Source organism: Equus asinus, chromosome 4 (genome assembly GCF_041296235.1).
Source record: "Equus asinus isolate D_3611 breed Donkey chromosome 4, EquAss-T2T_v2, whole genome shotgun sequence".
Classification (NCBI taxonomy): Eukaryota; Metazoa; Chordata; class Mammalia; order Perissodactyla; family Equidae; genus Equus; species Equus asinus.
Genome location: NC_091793.1, coordinates 79,198,954 through 79,224,213, shown reverse-complemented (window position 1 = coordinate 79,224,213; position 25,260 = coordinate 79,198,954). Strand labels below are relative to the sequence as shown.

The 25,260-nt window shown below is 38.7% G+C and overlaps 1 protein-coding gene across 4 annotated transcripts in view; it reads left to right on the top strand.

Annotated features, from left to right (window-relative positions):
- ZRANB3 (zinc finger RANBP2-type containing 3) overlaps positions 1–25,260 on the top strand; it is a 216,390-nt gene that overhangs the window by 175,540 nt on the left and 15,590 nt on the right. For all 4 annotated transcript variants that reach the window (XM_070507578.1, XM_070507577.1, XM_014849507.3 and 1 more), the window contains 3 exons: positions 15,885–16,272; positions 18,959–19,156; positions 22,781–22,872. In XM_070507578.1, the coding sequence (XP_070363679.1) occupies positions 15,885–16,272; positions 18,959–19,156; positions 22,781–22,872 (678 nt within the window). The remainder of the gene's footprint in view (positions 1–15,884; positions 16,273–18,958; positions 19,157–22,780; positions 22,873–25,260) is intronic.

Sequence of the window (25,260 nt, the reverse complement as noted above, 5' to 3'; positions counted from 1 at the left end):
CAGAAGTAAATGTTACAATATTAGTATTTGTAAATTTTGAATGGTGAGTATGTGGGTGTTATATTCTCTGTACAATAACAGATGCTATTTGGAGGCCATATTTAACAGAATAAGAAATAATATATGTGAGAAGCTTATAGCCATTCAGACTATCTGCTTTTTCCTAGCTCTTTTGGGGCTATATGGCATGAGAGTTATGAGGAGTTTAATTTTAAGAAATCAGAAATTATAGGCATAAAATTGAAGTCTGCACATGCTTCTCATAATGCAAAATTAAAATTTTAATGTAAAATTTAGTTCCATGAAAACAGAATATTTTTATGTGGAATCTTATTAAATTTTTTATCTATCTAATTTGCAGGGCTAGTACATATTTTTTTTTAGGATACTAGAATGTCATTCTGTCAAATATTACTGAAAAAATAGAAGGATTATATCTAAGACATTTTTATTTAAAAAAACTGCTTTCCTTTAAGTAGTGTTTATTATATTATATTTTGGTCTATAAACAAATCAATAGATATCCTAGGTATTTAAAATATATATAACTAAAACTATGATTTGTGGCTGTTCTTTCTCTAAGATTCCATATTGAACTATGTTTGAGTTCATTTCTAGGATAAGAATTGAGAATTTGAAACATATCTTCCCGTATATATACATGTTTATTGTTTTAAAGGTGCATCTGGAGCAGCCCTGATGGTCTAGTGGTTAAAGTTCAGCACTCTCACTGCCTTAGCAGCCCAGGTTCATTTCCCAGTCCTGGAACCACACTGTTCATCTGTCAGTAGCCGTGCTGTGGTGGTGGCTCACATAGAAGAGCTAGAACAACTTATACCTAGAATATGCAACTATGTACTGGGGCTTTGGGGAGGAAAAAAAAAAGAAGATTGGCAACAGATGTTAGCTCAGGGCGAATCTTTCTCTGCAAAAAAAAAAGAAAAAATATAAATATAATAAAGCTATTAAAAAAATGCATCTGAACACCAATATCTATCTGTTTACAAAGTTAAAAGTAATTGCCCAATTATCCTTAACAAATCTTACTTTCCTGAGTTAGGTGTTATCTTTCACAGTTTAGTGTTACCTTGCACAGATTTTTCAATGCATGTCTTTATACATAGGATGTTTTATATAAATTGGAATCTTATAATGTAAAGGACCATTTGTTTGTTTTGATTTGTTACTTTGTTTGTATTTATTTGTTTTTTGGCCAGCATGTGAAATGTACTTTGAATTACTTTAGGTGGGCATGCCACTCACCACTTTGTCTTTACATCCTCCAGCTTCATGTATTTTTTGTGTGTGTGAGGAACATTGGCTCTGAGTAATATCTGTTGCCAATCTTCCTCCTTTTGCTTGAGGAAGGTTGTTGCTGAGCTAACATCGGTGCCAATCTTCCTCTATTTTATGTGGGATACCCCCACAGCGTGGCTTGACGAGTGGTGGTGCTAGGTCCATGCCTGGGATCCGAACCCTCAAACCCTGGGTCCCTGAAGTGGGGTGGATGAATGTAACCACTGTGCCACTAGGTTGGCCCCTAGCTTCATGCATTTTAAGAAATGTTCAATTTGTTGAAATGTTCTAAGGAAATTTAGTCTACCAATGAACATATTTTTCTTCTGAATGTTGCCAAAATTTCAGCATTTCCTATGGGAATTTTACTATTTATACTGATTTCTTTCTTATTCTTTCTTAAAGCCTTTAAGAAAAGTTTTTCTACATTTAGCATTTCCAGGATACTTCCAATTTTGTCGATTAAACTTTGCTAGTTAACCAAATTTGCCCTTTGTCATCAAAAACTTGTTTAAAAAGTTTCTAACAGTTCTAATTGGATGGTTTTTGACAGCTTGTGAATATTTCTCTAGTGTCAGCATTTTAAGGAATGTTCATTTTATCTGTCCTGTTGCCCTGCTGCTGAAGCTGGAGGTTAGAGCTGGGGCAAAGAAAAGGGACCTTCCACAGCCGGAAGAACCATGAATTATGTGTGTTAGTCAGCACATGACTCAGCCCAGCCCATCTTCTCCCTGGAGAAGGGGAGCCTGAGAGGCTCAAAGAGGAGGAGACCAAGGAGCAGAGACCAGGCCTGAACAGCAAAGAGAGGATAAGCTGAGGGCAGGAAGAGAGTCTGGAGGCCCCAGCACCCTGGATCCCTAGCTCCCCGCAGTCTTCTGAACCCTGCCAATCCATCACATTCAAAATGCTATGGACTTGGGGCTGGCTTTGTGGCACAGTGGTTAGGTTCAAGAACTCCGCTTTGGCAGCCCGGGGTTCGCCAATTCGGATCCTGGGCATGGACCTATGCATGGCTCCTCAAGCCATGCTGTGGCAGACATCCCACATACAAAGTGGAGGAAGATGGGCACAGATGTTAGCTCAGGGCTGATCTTCTTCAGCAAAAAGAGGAGGATTGGTGGCAAATGTTAGCTCAGGGCTAATCTTCCTCAACAACAAAAAAATTCTGGGAAATCTATAAATGACTTTTATAAAACCAAGAAGTTTGGTAAATTTGGCAAATTGGTTTTCAGTGAATTGACCTAGCCTAATATTAGTATGATTATGGGCCCTGGGGCGGGGAGACCTGTGGTTAGGAAGAAGAGGAGGAGAAGAATGAGTGAAAATTTTCCTGGACAAAATTTTTGTACTAGTTTTGGTATCTCCTGCCTTCTTTCTCCCCTGGTATTCTTGCCCTTCAGAATGGCATTATCTTTTATTTCCCTCCTCTCTTAATCAGAATTCTCTTTCAGTAACATAATTCAGCTAACTATTAGAATAAAAAAATACATGGAACCAGGACTGATACTCTACCAGTATATATAGGTATAAGTGTACTGGTTGTTAAAATAGTAAATATTTTGTTAATGTTGGTTAATAGCCACTTCTTCAATCCCTTCATTGTGCTCCCTCACCCCACCAGAGGGCCCCCCGGACCTCCCCATGATCCGGCACAGCATGGGGCCTCTAGTTCTTTGCTTCAACCCAACACTTAGTTAATGCCCCTGCTATAGCTGTTGTTAAATATTTGACTAACATCCTGCATGGAATTAATCAACAAAAATGTATGAGTCGCAATTCTCTACCCGTCCTAGATATACTTACATTTTTTTAAAGAAATTATTTATTAACCCAGACGAAACTCAGATGGAAGTCCGACTCAAATGAAAAGGAGTAATTCCACCACAAGGAAAGGTACCCTTGCACGGCCCACTTGGCTGTCCCTTCAGCAGCCAGTCCTGTCTTGGAGTCTTCCTCCAGGGTCACTGTCTCAGATGTGATCCAGTTCCTCAAGCTTCTCCTTTTCTTCTCTGTCTGAATGTGCATGACTTCTAAGTACTCTTTCGGTTTTGAGGTGTTTTGATTTTCCTACATTGGCTTCCACTGAATGATAAAGTAGGTCATCTCCAGATGGAAGGAGGGAAGGGTATGGACTATATTAGTCTATGTTGTCATTTCTAAGTAATTAAATGCTGTTTTTGAATAAAATAGACTGAGTGGAATATTGAAACAGGAAGCCTCCCCCTCTGTCTGATTTTCATTTTTGCTGCCGTCATCTGAGGGGTATTCCTTCCTTTGGCTGTAGCTGTGGAAAACTTGGGCCCTTCCCGTATCCTTTTCAGGGCCTTTTCCCATCCTCTTCTGGCCCTTAATGGATAATCAGCAGGATCATTTATCCAGCCATTTGAGTCCCTGGATCACTAAATGGCTTCTGAGGTCCCTTTCTCCCACTGTATACATATATACTATAAAGTATCTGAAGAGAAACTTGGTGCGGAAGTGATTCACACGTGAGCAACAGAAAGGGCTAATTTAGTAGGGGTCACAAATCCAACTCCTGCTTAGGACAAGTCTTCTGTCTGCTTGATCCCTCTCCTTCAGATCTCAGTAAGTCAGAGCTGCTTCCATTTTGTTACTTCAGAGAGTAGTTTCTTTCCATTTTGGAACACATCTCCAGATAGTTCCCAAATTCAGCCACACGCGGTCTCTGCTTTCCCTTACCAGTTGTTTTCCTTTTGTGGGCTCTTAGTTCAATATCTCTCAGTTTTCCTTTCTCCTCATGAGCCTCTCCTTGGTTGCCTAACCTTCCTTACCCTGCCTCAGGCCTTGCGTCTTTGTCCTGGCTCACACGCCTGCCTTTTCTCTATCATAACCATCCTCAAGTCCCCTGGTCTGTTGTCCTCAAGGCCTTCTAGATCATGCTTTACTCAAAGCAAATTTACATTTCAAACACCCACATTTGCATTAAAAATATATAGGATGGTTGCTGGTCTGCTGCAAAAAAATTATATGGAGTTGGGAAGGAGAACTCTTCAGCACAACTATAAAATTTTAAAATATGCCCTCAAAATTCAGAAACAAACTGCATTTTTTATTAAATGCCAACATTGTATGAAATGTTTGTTTTATTGTGGGCTAAGAAGTACAAATAAGAAATTGTCTCATACATATAAAAAATAACCTTGTTTCCTATGTATTGTCTGGTTGAAAAAATGGTAGCAAAAGGAAAGTTGACCCCCAGAGCTGTGGTATTGACGAAGTCTAAATCTCTCTTGTCCAAAATCTCTTGTTTCTGAATACGCTAAAGCACTGGAACTTGAAACTAATGCATTTTAAATTAGAATATTTATTTAATATATATTTTAGAATTCAAACCACTCTGCAAATGTTATATAATTAGTCTGCATAATAGCCTAATGAGGACAAGAGGGTAGCCTCATTGTTATAGACAGAGATATATAAATATCTTATGTCACAAAGTATTATTATTAGACATTTGTCTTATTTACCTTTATGATTTCAATTCACTCAGTAATAATAATTAAAATATATGAATGGTGGTTCCATGTAGCGACTGTGCTAAGCCTTTAACACTCGTGATCTTATTTAACCTTCACAGCTACACCATGAGGCAGATACTGTTACCATTTCTCACTAAAGCTCAGAAAGGTTAAATAATCTACCCAAGTTCATATGACCAGTAAGTGGCAGGGTTAGGATTTGAACCCAGGTCTTTCTGCTCCAAAGTCCCCTTCATAACATGGCTGAAATATACTAGATGCATTAGAGTTAGCACACTGTAGACCCTCGATTATTGGTGGAGTGAATAGAGAACATTGAAACACTTCAGTTTGGTTTAGCCAATGTTTATGGAATGTGTACTACATACAGGGCATTCAGAGATCATTCATTATATAAACATTTAGTAAGATTATATAGAAGGCAAATCAAAACCACAGTGAGATATCACTTCACACCCACTAGGATGACTAAAATTACAGGCAACAAATTTTGGCAAAGTTGTAGAGAAACTGGAACATTCATACCTTGCTGGTAGAAAAGTAAAATGGTGCAGCCATTTTGAAAAACAGTCTGGCAGTTCCTTAAAATGTTAAACACGGTGTTACCCTGTGACCCAGCAATTCCACTTCCAAGGGAATTGAAAACATATATCCACACAGAAACTTGTACATAAATGTCATAGCAGCATGATTCATAATAGCCAAAAAGTTAGCCCAGTCCGGATGTCCATTAGTTGATGAACGGATAAACAAAAGTAGCATATTCATACAGTGGAATATTATTTGGCCATAAAAAGGAATGAAGTACTGATATATGCTACAACATAAATGAACTCTGGAAACATTACACTAAGTGAAAGAAGCCCACAAAAGGCCACATGTTGTCTGGTTCTGTTTATATGAATTGGCCAGAATCAGCAAATCTGTAGAGAAATAAAGTAGATTTGTGGTTGCTAGGGGTTTGATGGAAGGAGACATGGAAAGTGACTGCTTAATTGGTACAGGGTTTTCTTTTTGAGGAAGATTAGCCCTGAGCTAACATCCACTGCCAATCCCCCTCTTTTTGCTGAGGAAGACTAGCCCTGAGCTAACATCCCGGCCCATCTTCCTCTACTTTATATGTGGGACGCCTACCACAGCATGAATTGCCAAGCAGTGCCATGTCCACACATGGGATCCGAACCAGCAAACCCCCGGCCACCAAAGCAGAACGTGTGAACTTAACCACTGTGCCACCGGGCTGGCCCCCCAGGGTTTCTTTTTTGAGGGTGATGAAAATATTTTATTAAATGGTGCTAGTGGTTGCATAATTCTGAAAATACTAAAAATCACTAAAGTGGACACTTAAAAAGAGTGAATTTTATGGCATATAAATAGATTATATCACAATAAAGCTGTTATTTATAGAAGACTATATGCTAGGTGCAAAGATAAAGAAAACAGCTAACTTTCCCTTGGAGCTTACTCTTAATTTGGGAGAGACAACCGTGAGCAAGTCATTTTAATGCAACATAATAAATGTGAAAATAGAGATATGTAAACCAGGCTCTGGGAACACAGGACAGAATAAATAACTACCTGGGGCACGTGGGAAATTTCCTTAGGAAACTCTGAGCTGGATTTTGAAGGATGAGTTCAAAGGGAGCAGGTCCTGGTTCAGCCAGCAGGGACACCAAGAACATTCCCCAAAGCACAGTCATGAGCAGATATCCGTTGTGCTGAGAATGGGAATTCCATGTGAATGTGTGAGCATAGGGCACACGAGGAGTGAGTCAAAGGAGAAGAAAGCTGAAACTTTGGCATCCGTCAGATGGAGAGGAGCCCACGCATGCCACGCCGAGAAGTTGGACTTTATCTTGGAAGTAGTGCAGTGTCATGAGAGGCTTTTAAGGAGATGAGTGACGTGATCAGATTTCTGTTTATAGAAGATAATCCTGGTGGCAGTGTGGGAAATGAAGGGGAGGAGGAGAGACAGAGGTTCTTAGAGGCAGTGGTATTTAGGGAGTGGATTACTTCTGCCCTCCCTCCCATCCCGTTTCAGTCTATGGTGAAGGGGTTTCCCGTCTCTCCACTCCCTCTCAGGGCTTTCTCCGCCTGCCCCTGGAGGAGGAGTTGTTAACCTGATTTTTCAGAGCATGAGAACTTGGGTGGGCTGCAGTTCAGGGCTAGTGGGTTACTGTACTCTGCAGAGGCGTGCCTCTCGCACTTGTGTCTCCCCTGTAAGTAGAGCAGATGTGCCTCGCCTGGAAGGCCCTATGGTCTCCTCTGCTGCTGGATTTGGAGTGAGAAGTCAGAAGTCCCATTGTGGGTTTGGGTTTTAGCCAGCTTCTTCAGTACACCTTTTACCAAAATTTTACTTTGGTGCTGTCAGGCACTTACAGGTCTACTAACAAAGTCCGTTCCTTTTTATTCATAAGGCTATTACTATAGAGAAGGCTCGTTTGTCAAGGATTCCCAGACGGACTCCACGAACTCCTAACAGTGGTAGTGGTAATGAAGAGGAAAATAAAAATTCCAGACATTTCAGAGGTAGAATCAACAGACTGTGGCCTGGATGGAACCCTGTCTGATAGCAGCAAGTGCAGAAAGGGGAGGGGAGTTTGAAGCAAGCATTTAAGGGAGTTGCCAGAACCAGAGGTAGGTAGGGGAGGACAAAATGAAGTGTTTGGAAGTGATCCAGTTTACTCTAAAACTGGAGAATCCAGAGCAGAGGGCTTCGTGGTTAATTTGGTAAGGAGTGGGGAGCTGAGAGATTGTGATGGTAGGAGAGGAGCCGGCTGATGGACAGCATGAAGGGTCCATTCAGGACCTCTTGAGGTTGAGGAGCCTCTGAACCACTCAGCTGATGTCCATGAGGCATTTGGACACCAGGCCTTAAAAGAGAGATTATGGCACGTGGGTACTGATTAACTTACCCCTCTGAGTCACATTCTAGTGATCTGTCCATTATATTATATAATATTTTGGTTTTAAGTTCTAATTGTCCTTGTTGGAAGAGATAGCCATTCCCAAAAACATTTGCCTGCACTGCATTTGATGTCATCTTTAAAAAAAAGTGATAACATTTTTTCTTTTTTTTACCACTTTGTTTTTTTAATCAGAGTGTTTTATTTTCTCTATGCCCACAGAAAAAAACTTGTGCCTAAGAGTGGATCATTGCCAAAATTTTATTTAACTACATAGGAATGGACATTTTGCAAAATCTGAAAATTCAGTCAGTCATTTCTTTTTTAGGAGAATTTAAATTCATCTTTTTTTTAGTTAGATAATTAAAACCCTACTTTTGTGACTCTCTATCCTCTGGCTTGTTTACAAATTTTAGTGAAGGCTTTTAGTTCCAGTTCCAGTCATTAATCGTCTGCCATTCAGCAGACAAGCAAGATGTCCCAATCACCCATTTGTAACACAGCGGATTTGTTAATTCTTTTAGGAACGGGAGATGAATGACATGAGGCAGTCATGGTTCCTACCAGAGCTGCCCTTTGATCAAAGCCTGTTAAACCCGTCCTCAGTGCTTTTGGTGGTGGTGTGTGCTGCTCTGGAGCCGCACCAGGCTCTGAAGTGCTTTATTGTTTTTATGAGTTTTACTAGATTTCCTTTTCCTCTCCTTCAGTTGTAATAACTGACTTTTAATCCTATCGTCATGGCCAGGGGATTTGTCTCTAAAGAGCAGTGGTTTACCCTGGTGCAAAGCAGAGCAAATATATTAGGTCCCTGAACCTTTCAGATAAAAACATGCATTTTGCCACCTTAAGCATTTTTCAGTTTTTATTCCCAGCACTTCTCGGCAAAAACAATATTTTTTCTTTTGTTTTTCAAAAACAATATTGAACAAAAGACAGGAACATAATAACTGAGTGTTAAGTATATAACTGCAGAGAGGAATATGTTCTTCTATTTTCCACATCACTTATGACATGGGTCTGTTGACTTAACTATTTCCCTAAGCCTTGTGATAAAAATTACTGCAAACTTAGATTGCTCCTCCTTTTTTAGAAACACCTACATTTAAGTTTCTTGTTTATTACACATTACAAAGGTCACTTAATATAGTTATTTCTTTACAAGGACAAATAGTAATGATGAGTTAGGACATTTTCTGTAATTTGTTACTATAATGTCTCTTCTAAGTGCAAGAATGTAGTTACAAAACACAAAAGACTTTTTAGCTTAATCTTGCTATTAAGTAACAAAGCTTTCCTAGGCCATAAAAATATTTTGTCTTTCTGTATTGCTGCCTTTCTTTACCACTGAGAAATGCTGATAACATTAATAAAGTTGGTAATTTTTCAAATGTGGAACTGCCAGGATGGTATGGGTGCTGAGTGACTATCAGTATGCTGTTGTAATTAGAGGATTCTGGTCTATTTTGGCGACACTGATAAAGCTTGCTCCTGCAAGGAGTCATGTTACTGATAATCTAATACTTTTAGAAAACGTGTTTATTTGGGGAGCATTTTGTTTACAATTATTTCCTACTGCCTTTTTTTCAGATGCTTTAATCAGTGGATCCATATTCACTTTGTAAAAAACTAATTTAATAAAAAAAAGACAAAAAGGAAATTAATTAGAAGCATCTGACAGATATAGGAATTTTGCATTCACATTTAGTATCTGTGTCTACAGCTCTCATTCAAGGTCACTTCCTTCTTTTATTAACCAGACATGTCCCAAATACCTGCTGGAATCTCCATAAGGAGCTCATGATGATATGGCACTGTCTCAAAGCATCAAGGATAGTGTGTTTAGTTTTAAGCTGAGCTGCGTGACATTGTGCCTTTGAGTCCTGCCAGCACAGTAATTCCCTAGCCGTTACAATCCATGCACTTTCTTCTACTCACCTCATCAATAGTTTCTCTCTGTTTGACTGTGTGAGCATTCCCATGTCATTTGCTGTCTTATGGGAAGCAGTTCAGAGTCCAGTTACAGTAACAGACAAAGGAGCTAAGTGAATATGTTTCATGCCTGAGTAGAAGTTACTCTGTTTTGGTATTTTTCAGGTTTTGAAGTTATTACTTGAGAGAAGCTGAGGGATTCTTATTAAGTATTTCAGAGAATTTATGTATTTGTTTCCCCTTAAAAGGAGCTAGGGGGCTGGCCCAGTGGCGCAGCAGTTGAATTCATGTGTTCTGCTTCAGAGGCCCGGGGTCCACTGGTTCGGATCCTGGGTGCGGACCTATGCACTGCTTGGCAAGCCATGCTGTGGCAGGCGTCCCGCATATAAAGCAGAGGAAGATGGGCACGGATGTTAGCTCAGGGCCAGTCTTCCTCAGCAAAAAGAGGGGGATTGGCAGCAGATGTTAGCTCAGGGCTCATCTTCCTCAAAAAAGAAATCAAATATAAAAAAGAGCTAGTTTACATATGTCTACACGTGTACATTCACACATGAACCCTCACTCTCTCTTCTGTAGAAAATTCAGGAAAGAAATGGAGCTATCAAACCACATGTGCATCTTCAGACGTTTGATTCTAATCCAGTGGCTCTTAACCTTTGTTGGGTCCTGAATACCTTTGAGACTATAGAGAGAGTCAAGAATTGCTCCCCAGAAATGCACATACAATCCAGACAACATTTTATAGATAATTTCAGGGATTTCTCAGGCTCATTGAAGGCCATCCAAGGTCTTGTGAGAGGCCCACGGATCCCAGCTTAAGCACTCGTGTTCAGTAAACCTGTAACCCTTCTCTGTCCCCATCCGACACCTATAATTACCATTAGGATGTGTCAAAGAGGTTTTCTCACCTGTTTTTCTATCAGTCATAGCAGCTAAGTGTCAGAGAAACCTATCAACCAACTTCCTGCCTGATCGCTTAGAGGCTACAATCAGAAAACATAACCGATAGTATGGATCAGGTTTCTAACTGATTATCTCAGAGGAAGTCTTTATTCCTGTTAGGCCTTACAGCTTCCGGCACCCCTGCGGCCAGGGCACCAACTTGGAAGGTTCACTACCTGTAACCACATTCATCATTGTCCAATTTAGCCATCCTAACTTTAGCTAAAGTCATTGCTACTGGTTAATCTTGCCCTCTCCTTTTTCTAAAATTATACTCTGTGTGTATCCTTTGGTTCTCAAAATTATATAAAATAATTCCCTTTTCACACACCCACTCCTTTTCTGGGTTTTGCTTGCTCGAGTCTCATTTTATGATTACCCAAGCAGATGTGGTTTCAAAATAGCACCTATATTGATTACTCCCATGCACTGTAAGTAAATCCTCATGGTGGCAGAGGTATGCATCAATTTCTGATTACTGTCAGTCACTGCTAGCCTTTACTCTCAACCTGCCTCTGGCACATAATGAGAACATCTCAGACACTAATTTCCAAAATTAGTCAATGCTTAAAAAGTAAAAGAACTTCTTTTAAAAATAGCTTAATTAAATAGCTTAATTAAAGAGATCAACTGTAAAGCTGATATTTTAAGGCTCTGAGAATTCTTTTTGGAAAGATGTCTTAGGGTTTTTTTGTATTGTTAGGACGGTTGCTTTTTTTATAAACAAATCTGAAATAATTTTGTTGTGTTTTAGTTTTTGGTGGTCAGATGGAGAGATTAACATGTTTTTAAAGAAACAAATTCTTTAAAATGTAGAATGGGACAAAAGATTCTAATATTATTTAAACATTATTTAGTCTAAGTGATGATGGCCTGTTATTGTATATTATATTTATTTTGTATTTTATATGTGTATTTCTTATATTTTATTTATTTAGCTGTTTTATTTGCTCCTTCTAAAAATGTCTTTAAAGTATATCTAGGAAGAGAGCCAGCTGAGGGAAAGGAGTAAGACAGTAAGTTGAAAGCAAGTGTCTTAAGTGAAAGACTCTTTAGTTAGTGGTGAAATCCTTGGGTCCCAGGTCACTGGTAGTCAGCATTGTGTCCTTCAGGCAGGAGACTGGAGACTCCTTTCTGGAGAAATTGACTGGACCAAGAATTGACTATGGAGACTGAAACAGGTCTCCTGACAGTCACTGATGACCTTCAGTGAAGTCCCCCTCATGGAACTTCCAATAGCGTTTTAGTGTCTTGTTCTTAAATATGAACGGACAGCAAAGGCCACCAGGCATGGAGGAAAGCCTTTCATGTGGCAAGCAGAGAGCAAAACAAGCATGTAAGCCAAGAAAGGGATACAAAAGAAGCAGAGACAATGCAACGAGGTGAAGAAAACTTTAAAAAAAAACAAGCTACTACCATTAATATATACAGAGAAATAAAAGAAAATATTGCACCCATGAAAGCAGAACAAGGAAAAGCCCTTAGAAATTGAACTGTAATATCAGAAAATAATAATTCAACAAGGATAGAAAGGAAGATAATGAGGAAATCACACAGAAAGTAGAACAAATAGAGATAGAAAAAGTGAAGAAAATGAAATGATCAGTTCAGAAGCTTTTTGCTTAGTAGAATTCCAGAAAGAGAAGACAGAGGAAGGAAAAAAATAGAAGAAAATTTCCCAGAACTGAGGGACGTGAGTTTTTTTGATTGAAGGTGCCCAGTGAGCACCCCATGTATTGAATGGGAACCCAAGCACACAGCCACTAAAGCCACGACTCTCCTGATTTTTCTCCCTTTCTTAGTGTTCCTTTTGTGTTTCCTTCCTTGGTATCTCTTCCTCATTCCACCCTTAAATGTTGTTCCCCTCCTTTCTGTCCTTGACTTTCACCTTTTCTTACTTCCTCCTCCCTCCCTGTATCATGACATTCGCTCCTCTGATTGTAACCACCTCTATATGTCAGGGGTCCTGGATGTGTGAATCCAGTTCTCTCTTTCTCTAGAATTCCAGACCTGCTTCCTGGAACTCTCCACTCGGGACCCACCAGCCCTCATACATGTCTAAGAGTGAACTGATTTTCTTATTTCTTCTCTTTTTGCCTTCTAATGAGCCCATTTATCTTCCCATATTCCCTGTTACAGTAACTGAAAATATCATCCCTACAATGGTACAAGTCAGAAATTTGGGATTTTGAGGATCACTCTGGGCCCGTCCATCTTCCTCACCCCTCACATTCAGTCAGTCTGTCCTATCAGATCTTCTTGGTGATAAGCCCCATGTGTCCTGAGTTCCCAGGCAACCCTCCCATCCCTTCATTCTTATATATGAAGGGATGACCAAGGTCCTTGGCCATTTCAGAAGAAGATCTGTAGCATGAAAGCGGTGAACAAACATAAACTAATACATAAATTGATGCTAAAGATAAGTTTTTAAAAACTCAGATTAGTAGCGTCAGATTTGAGATTTTATTGCAAATATAAAGTCAGAATACTACGAAAAAGAAATGGAATAAGAAGGAACTTTTAGATGTTAAAAATATGACTGCCAAAACAAAATAATTCTTGATTGAAAGATAAAAATAGAGAAAAACTCCAAGAGTTTAGAGGGTAAAAAGACAAAGAGAAGGAAAATATGGGAATAAAAGATAGGATATAAATGTCTCAGTCTAATGTTCTGCAAACAGGAATTCCAGAAAAAAAGAAAATGAAGAGGAAGAAACTAGAAATTTCCAAAAGCTAAAGATAATCAAAACAATTCAAAATTAAGGTATCCTGGGTGCTAAGTAGAAGGCATATAGATATAGATATATAAATATAGGTCATGGTGAAAATTTAGAACACCAGGAATAAAAAGAAAATCCTGAAAGCCTCTAAAATGAAGAAAAAGTTTGCAACTTATGAAGGAACACTGTTAATATCATCAAATGTGGGAAGAAATAGAGCAATGTCTAAAGATTTAAGGAGAATTGTATGCCCGATGAAACTGCTGACTAAGGGTTAGGGCAAAATTGGCTCGTTTCTAGACATGCAAGGACTCAGAAAATTGACCTCCATGTAAAAACACCATGGTTTAACTAGAAATAGCTGATAGAATTTGTTCATAGAATTTGCTGAACATTTGCTAGTATTTTCAAAGTCCTGCAAGCCCTCTTTGCAGTCCTATTATATGAAATAGAACATTTTCTTTAAATGTTTATCTTTGTTTCTGTTACTTTTTTTTACCACTAAACTCCATCCGTCTGCTAATCTCTCTGCTTTTCTCCATCCTTTTGTTAAAATTTCTCTTGTGCATTGTTTTAAAAATCTTATCTCATGGTTAATGATTTCATTCTTTATATTTTTACCTAGATTCTGTAATTTCCACAACTAATTAGATGACTTTTTTTATAGTATATGAGAATATATAAATAACAGTCGTACAAAATAAAAGTTGAACATTATGACGGGAGGGAGCTCTTTTCCTATAATATATGTTTTAATTTTGCCAATATGGGAACAACCTAAATCTTCCTTCCTTCTCCTTTGCTTTTTTTGGAATTTTTACATTTATGATTATATATATATATATATGTATAATTATAAAATTCATCATTTTAACCATTTTTAAGTGTGTACTTCAATAGTGATGCCACTTAATACTAAATTCACAATGTTATGCAACCATCACCACTATTTTCAACTTTTTCATTACCCCAAACAGAGACTCTGTAACCGTTTAGCAATAACTCCCCATTTTCCTTTCCATAGCTCCCACTGATTCTTCTGTCTTTATGAATTTGCTAAATCTATCTTTCTTATGCAGCACCACTAAGAAGTGCAGATAAGATTTATTATGTAAAATCTCTCTTTGCAATATACAGTATTTTGCTATCGCTATCTATAGTATCTGTCTTTGTTATCTATTGCTGCATAACAAATTACCCCAAAATTTAGTGTCTTCAAACAACAATAGTCATATATTATTTCTTATGGTTTCTGTAAGTGAGGGATTGAGCCAGGGTATAATGGAGATGATGTGTCTCTACCCTATGATGACTGGGGCCTTTGCTCAAAGACCTCCAGGCTGGGATCTGGAAACACCTGAAGGATTGTTTACTCACTGTCTGGCAATTGATGCTGCCTGTACCCTGGGGGCCTATATGGGGTTGCCAACTTGAATATCCACGCGTAGTTTCTCCAAGTGGCCTGGGCTTCCCTACAACATGATGCCTAGGCTCCCAAGGCGAGCATCCCAAGATGTAAAGAGAGAGAGACAGAGTGCCAATAGCCAAGTGGAAGCCATGTTACCTTCAACGACCAAGCCTCAGAAGTCTCACAGCGTCACTTTCACTGTATTCTGTTAATTGAGATGGTTACACAAGTCCACCCAGTTTCAAGGGAGGGGAACACAGACCCCACCTCTAAACGTAGGTGTGTCAATGTCACATTGTGAGAAGAACATGTGAAATGGGATAAGAATTGGTGTGGCTATCATTGGAAATGCAGTGTGCCACAGTGTGTGTCCACCATGGTACCCAATTGAGGCCCCAGCAAGACTTCTCTAAAACTAACTCATTTAATTTACGTTAACTGCCAGCTAGTTGATCATAGAGATAGGTATCTTCCTTTCTTTAATAGGAGGCTGAGATTTATATATTGAAAAGATGAAAAACATGAGATAGTGATGTAGCTATTCTTAGAAAAGAGAAATATATTTCTTGAAGACAAGATAATTATTAAAATGTGTCTGTTAAAGAAGTTGTTCTAATTAATAGCTTTAATGCTATTTGAAAAATGCTCTCTGGTCAAGAAAACATTTTAATATGAAAAACATATTGTTTATTGACATTGTATTTATAGTTTGGGCATGAAAACATTTTTCAAGGTTCTTGATTGACTTGAAATATTTAAACACACAATCGCCTCTTTTCCCTGACATACATCTAGAGCAGATAGTTTATGAAGTGTATTTTTATGACATAACTTCTATAGCCAAGTTACCTAACCTCTAAACCTGGAGTCCTCCTCTGAAATATGGGAAGAATAATAGTACCTGCCTCACAGAGCTGGCATGAGGATTAAATGTGCTAGTAAGTGTAAAGCGCTTGGCACATTGTAAGTGCTAAAATAAAGTTAGACACAGGAAATATATGGATGTGTTAATGGTATCCTGCGTATATGTATGTATGAAGAGTCATAGCGTAATTGAATTCATTTCCAACAAAGTAGTCAAAAGACAAAGGAATATGGTTAAGGAAAATAGTTTGTTAAGCAGTTTCGTTTAGAAAGAGCATATTAGATTCTCCTTAATTTGATAACTCTTTGTCTTTCCTAGTTTGAAAAAGAAAAACAGCATGATATTCGATCATTCTTTTCACCAAAACCTAAGAAAAGACAATTGGTGACCTCTTCTGATGAATCACGGATGTCACAGGAGGAAAATACTGTAATGCCAGCAGACCCTGGAAAAATAGTTCCTAAAGATACCATTGATTGTGAAAGCAATTTTGAACCTGAAGCTAAAAGATTGCGATCAGTCGCCACCGATGACCGCGGCAGTCCCCTGGAGGAGAAACTGTCCTGGCCCCAGCAAACCAAAGCTCCAGGCCAGGCAACCCCCCCACTCCTCCCTGGAAAGGGCTGGCAGTGTGGTTTCTGCACCTATATCAATAACTCAGTGTTACCGTATTGTGAAATGTGTGAGAATCCTCAAGGTAGTGCTGGTGAGTACATGAGGGTGACCGTGGCGGGGCTGGCAGTGGTGTCTTCAGGTAACTGACCTGTGCTTTTAGAGATGACAGCCGTTATCAGAGGTTAGTGTGGCTCGGCACTGACTGTAGCTTTTAAGCTAGAGTAAGAACTTCACATAGTGAAGACTGAATTTATCCCCTTGTGGAATGTGAAAAGCTCCCAGTTCTGTCAAGAATGTATATCCCCGAGTGTCTGAGACATGGCATTAATTTGGCACAAATGGACATTTCTGATTAATGCCAGCAGGAAATGAATTCAGTGGGCAGGAATAGAAGCTCTGTTGCTATGGCAGCAAATATGCTTTATAGTCATAGACCTGCTGTTTTCTTTCCTCTGTAGATAATGCTTGTTTTTAAAGAAATTATAGTTATTTTTGTTTAAATAGCAAAATAATTCAATGTAGCTTCTTTGCCTAGTAAAATATACATGGTGCCATGATTCTTGCATGACAAATTATAAATATTCCCCTATAGATCTTCTTTTAAGAACGAATTTGATATCTGTTTTTAAGTTTATTCTTTTCCAAAACATGCTATTTTAAAAGTAGAAATTGTAAACATACTTCAGAGTATGTTTTTATAGCATGATACACCATCTTTTATTTTGTTTTTGAAATGATTATTAATACCTGTGGTGGTCTTAAGAAAAAGATCATTAGTATTCCTTTTATTTCCAATTTTAAAGACCATTTTTATGGTAACTCAAAATGCCAAGTTGACACTTTTGGAAACTGGAAGAAATAATTTTATTTTCTCTGTTGTAATAGTTGTACACATCTACTTTTCAGTCATCTGGGAATTCTTGAGAGTATTGACATTAACAAAGACTCCACTAAGATATAAGTTCTGATACTGCAATTCCTTCCTGCCTGCCTTGCTTCCCTCTGTCTTACTTTTGATCTGAAAGGAAATGTAATCAGTAGCGGAGTCTTTCCTCTTTCAATTCTGGGTGTTCCTACCAAAATGACAAGTCTGCCATCTGGGTGGTTATATTTGAAATGTGGACACCTGTTGTCTATGAACTAAATTGGAACCACAAGCTTATTCCATATAATATCTCTCACAATTTGCATTATCTCATTCAATTTCCAACTGCTTCAGGCAATAAAAATAAAGTATCTCGTGACTGCAAAATAATGTCAGTTCACGTTAAGTATATAAGTTGAGCGGTTTAGCAACAGAAATCGTAGTTTAATAGGGTTTTATAGTTCTGATTTTTCTTTGTGATACCAAGAGCAACAATAAAAATGTCTAAACCCATGATTTAATTAATTCTCAAGCAACCTAAAGGAAAACAAAACACCTTTTGTGAATATGAAACAATATTCACAAACGATATGAATTGATTAAAGAGAAATGCATATCCTAAGTAACAGTGATATTACTGTATATAAATATAATAATTATTAGACTAATATCACTACACTTTGGCAAAATTATGTCCAACCTTGATTTGGATGCACCCCGGAAGTTGAAAATTCTAATTAATTCTAATTCATCTAAATTTTTTTGTCCAATGCCTGCCCTATAACACTTTGAGGAAATGGTAGAATCTGAGAAGTTAAAGGAGCAATATTAGTTCCCATAAAATACCGTTGCATAAAGGTGGCTAATGCAGTCTCTAGTACATTAGATAAAATTTGGCATAGTATTTAATGAACACTAATATTTGTCAATAGGTAACACTTCTGTCATCTTTGTTCTTAATACCGGTTGTTTGTACTTGACATCTTACAGTTCATATCCCCAGACTTCTATCTCTCACTTGAATTCCAGATTGGATATGGCCAGTGGCCTATGTGACGTCTCCACCTGGATGTCTAATAGGTACCTCACGCTTAACATGTCCAAAATGGAATTCTTGATTCACCACCACCACATTTAACACTCAAATCTTCTCTTCCCTCATCTTCCCTACATCATGCTAAAAACCTAGGAAGCATCCTTGATTCCTCTCTCTCCTCCCACACTTGATCCAGCAAGTTCTGCTGGTATAACCTCTAAAATATATCTTGATTCTAGCCACTTTATCTTTATTGCTACCATCCTACTGGAAGCCATCATTCTCTCTCTCAGACCTCAGGAACCTCCCTACCAGAGCCCCTTGTGGTCCATCTCTACACAGCAGCCAGAGTGACCCTTAAAATTTTAAATCATTATATTCCTTTGCCTAAAGCCCTCTAATGGCTTCCAGTTATATTTAGAATCTAATCCAAGAATACAGGCCCCCGGGCCAGGCTTCCCAGATTCATGCACAGCTCTCAGCTCAAATGGGGATCCTCCAAGCACTTTTACTCCCTTCACCCCTTCTCCTTACTCAGAAAAACCCTGTTTTTTTCTTTCTCTGAAAAGCCCCTATTTATTTGTTACCCGTTTATTTCTATCTCTGCCACATAGTGTGGAATCTCCAGGAAGCGCAGAGACTTACCTGTCTGGTCCCTTGCTGCCTCTCCAGTGCCTCGAGTAGCACTTGGCATTTAGTGACTCCCAGTGACGTTTCCAAAGAATGAGCAAATATTGTTGACTTTGTTTCTTTTTTATGAGACCTAGCTGTGACTTTTTTTAAACTTTACTTTTTAGACTTGGCTTAGAGTAAATGATGACTTTATTTAAATTTATATGTAAATTATTTGTTTGATTTTCATAATTCTACAAATAGATAGCCTCAGCTATCCCCAGGATAAAAACAGAAAGGAGAAAGATGATTCTCAGAAAGACACCTCCAAAAAAGTTTGGACTAGTGCTGACTGTGAAAAACGAGTCCTTGCACAGTCAGAACCTGAACCTTTGGCTGAGAGCAAGGAAGAAGTATCCAAAATCGAGACGGAAGATGGAACCACGCCCAAGCCAGGTGATGGTAAGTCTTGTTTCCATTTCTAGCATCCAAATAATAGCCATGTACTTAGACATGTAATACTGTTAGTAGATTTGTGATTACTACCTTGTTCCAGGTTTGTTCTATTCTCATTTATATTAAAAATACCAACCATTTGTAACCACGTACTTAAACACCAGATGGCAAGAAGAGCAGAGCTGTTGGCATTCAGACATTACACAGAGAGTAGGACTGATACATAGCTGCACGCACTGCCCCCAGGCCTGTTGCCCAGCCTCAACCAAGCCTGGCCCATGGGGGTGGTTTTGATATTTGGGAGGTTCTTCTGGACAAAATTGTAAGATTGACAGATTATTAACGGCCACTTAGGAGATCATTAATCCTCTACACATGAATTTCTTTTAAATGGCTACAATTAATTGGGATATTTTAAATTTAAGAGTTTTTTTTTTTAAGGAAATGTTTTTAAGGAACATAATTTCAAGACTATGTGAATCATGACTGTACTTGGAGCCAACCATGTAGCATTTCGGATTTATTTACTTCTTGGTTGATTCCATTCATTATTTATAGCTGTGATGGTTGGCAAATACCAGCCTGTATGTCATACATCACTATCTTTATGGGCCAGCTGGCAAAAGATTGTGAGTACTTTTGAGTAGTTTCCTTGTTACTCAGTTAGTGACCATAGTAACCCACAGATTGATGTTCTTATTATAACAACCCCAGAATTGTCAAGATGTCGGACTGTTGAAGTTTTTCTTCTAAATCAATTGCTATTAAACATAGATATAATTTGCTGTCAGATTCATAGCTTTAAAATGAAATGTTCATTTAAGAATTTCTGAGCTCAAGGCATACTCCTTTCTTCTTTCCTCAACCTTCCTTCCCTCTCATTCCTCAAGGTCTTCCCAAAGAATATCTCAGAAGGGATCCTGTTTAGTCTGTTAGTTTTAAGGGACTTTAAGTAGACTGTGTAGACTCAGGTGGGGTATACCTTTTATGTCTCTAGTTTCCTTGTTTCTGCTGTGACAATCCCCCAAGTGCTGATGAAGCTCTTGGAGGACAGCATATGGCTCAGTGCACTAAACAGCAGGCCCAGAGTCAACAGCTGGCAATTGTCATCAACTGGGCTATGAGTCTCTTCATCTATTGCCAGGAAATTCTGGCTTGGTAGGTGTACTTCACTTGGTAGGTGAAATTCTGGCCCCTTGAGGAAGACATATATTAGTTTTACTTACAAATACTTTTCAAAAATCATCAGACTTTTAGAAATTCTATTCTGCTGGTGAAATCTGCGTTGGCCTCATCTACTCCAGACCATGCCAGCGTTGCCCCTATGCATATCCCCTCTTCCTTCTTTGACTTCTCAGATCACTGGGCTAACTCCACACAAGCGATGTGCTTCCCATGTCGCCACTAACATGATTTCCGTGAAAAACAAATAGAAGGAAGAGGAGGCACTCTATGTTCAAATGTTTATTCTATCCGCATGTGCTCTTTTAGAATTAGAGTGGTGTGTACTATGCTGGAACAGTAACTTTGTTCTAACTGGAATTCTAGGGTCTGAAAGGATGGCTGCATCTTCAAAAGATGCATCCTCTGTAGTCTCAAACCATTAAATTACACTTCATAGAAACAATGAAAAGAAATGTGTAACCCAGTGTAGCTGCTAGCTACCAAGAATATCACCTGATTTGGAATTGTTCCTATAATGCTTTTTGTCAAAAAATGACTTCTGATCTTTAAGCATTAAGGCATTAACTGTAGTTCTTCAAATTTGAAGACACAAAGATTATGAGATGAATGTATTTTATGTGCATTAAGAAGGAAAAAAACTGCTAATTAAACTATGACATAATACTTTAATTATAGACCAGACCAGGTCATACCACCTTCTGTTGCTTTGCTGTTTCTTTCATTTGTTCTTAGGGATTTGGCATTTTCTCCTGCCTTTAGTCAATTGCTTGGCATGTAATAGGCAACCCTTTTGCACATCTCGGTATCCAAATGTGAGACAGCTTCCTGTATTTGCAGGGATCTCCTTCCTTTAGGCCTGTAGAAGCACTGAGTTACTCCTTTGCAAGAATATGAAAAATTTTGGTTAGTCCTCCAATGACACATTAGCCTCTTTAATATCAAATTTATTTGATATGCTCTCCTGCTCTGTATCCAGTTTTTCTTTTAGTATGCATGATAATTTTTCAGTTCAATACCAAATCATAGTGAAACATTTTGAACATATTTTAAAGGTAATTAAACTCAACACATGTAGTGACAACAATGCTGTACATACCTCAAGTGTAGTGTTAAAATGACAACAGTATTGGGGCTGGCCCCGTGGCCGAGTGGTTAAGTTCGCGCGCTCCGCTGCAGGCGGCCCAGTGTTTCGTTGGTTCGAATCCTGGGCGCGGACATGGCACTGCTCATCAAACCACGCTGAGGCAGCGTCCCACATGCCACAACTAGAAGGACCCACAAAGAAGAATATACAATTGTGTACCAGGGGGCTTTGGGGAGAAAAAGGAAAAAAAATAAATTCTTAAAAAAAAAAAAATGACAACAGTATTGTAGTTATGAGTGAGCTCATGCATGCTCAGGCAGTGAGAACTGCTTCACAGCTACCACCTGGCCCAAATTGATGGTAAAATGCCACGATTATTGACTATGAGACTTGCCAATTTCAGAGATGTTAAAGTGTGGGAAAAAATGTACATTTTTGAATTTATGAAATATGGGAATAATCCACAAACCAAATTTGTAAAGTGACCAATGGCTTGATTAGAAAAATAAAAATATGATGACATTGCCAAGTAGAATGGCAAACAAATCACAGAATTCTAGATCTGGGAAAATACTTTAAAAGGTCACTGAGGAACTGTGGCAGAGGTTAAAAGCACAGGCTTGAGCCCGATTACTGGGCTTAAGTCCTCTTACTTGTGGTATGACCTTGGGCAAGTTAATTTGCCTCAGTTTCTTCCTCTGTAAAATACACTACTTATTTCTGAGAGGTGTTAACATATGTACTTAGAACACATTGTAAATGCTTAAACTGTTAACTATAATTATTATTTAAATATGTTTTGATGAGCCTGTCTCTCCTGGAGAATATATTGGTCAGTGGGACTGAGAAAGGAATAAATAAAAAGAGATTATCAGAAGAGAAGCTTGTTCACTCATTTCCTTTTGTGAATGTGAGGCATGAGGTCATAGGGAATCAGGCATTTAAGTGGCCCTTGACATAGCTATATTGCTGCTGATAATTAAAATGGTGCTCATTCAGCCTCACCTTAAACCCACTCTAGCAAAAGTCTAGATTTCGGACCGCTTCTAGACTGATAACTCCTGGTAGCAGGAAATTCTCCCTTATGTCTGACTCATATGTTTTCAGCTAATTCTGAATTTGTTTCTTTCTTGTTGAGTCATTAGCAAAAGTACAAAGCAACTGGTTCCCATACAAGCCAATATGCTCTTCAGTGGCGTGCCATGGAAGTTTTATTTCAAGCCCAGGCACATGTTCTTTGTCAAATATGTTGATAAATTTGATACAGCTATTTCATCATTCTAACCTGCAGAAGATTAAAATAAGATATTTTGGATTAAGGCTAGGTAAGCCTTCAGGTTCTCTTTTATCTTCTTTATTAGAACAGTTGAAGAGCTCAGACACTTTGCCAGTGTATGACACCTTAATGTTTTGTGCAAGTAAGAATACTGACCGGATTCACCTCTATACTAAGGTAAGCATCATGTGGATTCTGTAGCTTGAAACATAGAAAAGCCTTTATTTTTCATGTTTCAGTGGAGATATTTAATTTTATTAATAAAGAGATTGGCATCTAGTTCTTTTCCTCCTTAATGCTAATTCTCAAATTCCTGTGTTAAATCTGAAGATGAAGAGAAGCTGACAACATACAGTTAAGAGCATAGACTTCAGGGCCCGAGTGCCTTGGTTCAAACCTGGTACTAACTGTGCAATCTTGGACACGTTACTGACCTGCCCTGTGCCACAGTCTCCTCAGCTGAAAGAGTGGAGAGGAGTTGTTGCAAGGATAAAATGAGCTAATTCCTGTAAAGCACTTAGCACAGTGCCCAGCCATAAGGAACTCTCAGTGAGTGTAGCCGCAGCAGCAGCAGCATCTTTGCAAAAGCCTGAGGCTGCCCATCTGTCTTGAGCAAGCTTTGTGAAGCTTTGCTAATATGATCGCTCAGATTCCTGCCATAGCCTACGTTAGAGGTGCCCAAACTTTTTAGTGTCAGGTCCTCTTTACGCTCCTAAAATTTGTTGAGGACCCCAAAATATTCCGTTTATGTGGGTTACATCTATTGATATTTACTGTACTTGAAATTAAGATGAAAACACTTAAAAATATTCATTTATTTAAGAGTAGCAATAATGTAAATATATTTATATCAATAGCATATTTTTATTAAAAATATTATTTTATAAAACAAAAATAATATTTAGTGAGAAGAGTGGCATTGTTTTACGTTTTTAGCAGTTTTCTCTAAAGTCTTAATAGAAGACTGTGGGATGCTCATATCTGCCTGTGCCTGGAAAACTTCACCATACATCGGTGACAGAATGCAAGTGAAAAAGGCAAATTATGTTTTACTATTATTGTGAAAACACTTTTGACTTTGTGGATCCCCTGAAAGGATGTTGGGGACCATGTGAGAACTTTGACCTGGGGGAACTAGTGTGAGTATTTGAGGAAAAATTTGCTGCGATTATATTACTTTTACTTGATCTACAGTTTCAAATTTCTAATCTTTATAAGTAAAGTAAAATAATATTTGTAACTTTTTAAACTCATGGGCCATTCTATTGAAAAAATGCCGTTTTTAAAGATGACTTGTGTTGGAGCTCCCCAAACTCAGTTACATGTTTTCTACTAAGCCAAATATAGATAGAAATAGATGGTGTGCCAGGTAATAATTTTCAGTTCTAACTGAAGATTAGAAGAGATTGCTAGAAGATTAGGAGATGACCAGGATCGTGAATACCAGAAGTCCTAAGCAGCCTCCATTGTAGGACCACAGCCAAGAGAGACACCAGGAATGAAGCCAGGCAGTCAACAACACTCCTCTTAAAGGCTTGGACCCCTGTCCACCACGTGAAGCCTCTAGACATGGGGGAGCACCAAGGACTCCTCTGCTCATCTAGAGGCAGGTCTAAGTGCCTGAGCCACCCTCATCCCCCATGTTGGGGGAGCTCCAGGCCATGCTTCTCAGACCATCACATGAGAGTAACAGAGAACTGGTCCCCAGAAGGGCTTGAAGGTCAAGAAGCCAAAGGATGGACACTAGGCACAGCACACCATAGGAATTCAGAAGCCCTTTAAATTCTTTCAACTTTTTGCTCTGTACAATGAAAGCTCTGCATCCTAAATCACCTCATCAGTGTTTTTACCATTTTGGGCAGAGACAGGAGAGAAACTTCAAACTCCTGGTAGAGGGTAGAGTTTGCCTGCTGCCTAGCCAAATACAGTGACAGCCTCGCTGACTCATCTTTTGGCTCTGCCACCCAGCCTGTATAGCAGGGGCCACCTCACATTCCTGATAGCTCTCTTAATAGTCTCAAGTGCTTTTTGTGTGTGTGTGTGCTGAAGAAGATTAGCCCTGAGCTAATGTCTGTGGCAGTGTTCTTCTACTTTATATGTGGGTCACCACCACAGCATGGCTGATGAGTGATATAGGTCCGTGCCCAGGATCCGAACCTGCAAACCTGGGCCGCCAATGCAGAGTGCACCTAACTTAACCACTATGCCACAGGGCTGACCCATAGTACATTTTTATGACTATTCTAAATACTTATATGTCCCATTATCATAAAATGTTATTCAGTTAATTTTCTAAATAGGAGACACTCAGCAGATGAAATGCCACAGATCTTTTCACAGATAGAATAGAGTTGAAAAGGAATCTTTCCTTTTTACCTTAGAAGAGCTGAAATAAAATCTAGAAGTAGAAATTTGGATAAAAACCCTAGTTCACTGCCTATAAGAGGAAGAGCAGTAACAGATGTTTATCATCCTATGTCGTATTAACAGTATAACTCTAAAGAACTGTTCCTTTCAGCCAAAATCCCAAGTCTAATTCGGAGTTTAGAATAAGTGTTGCATATC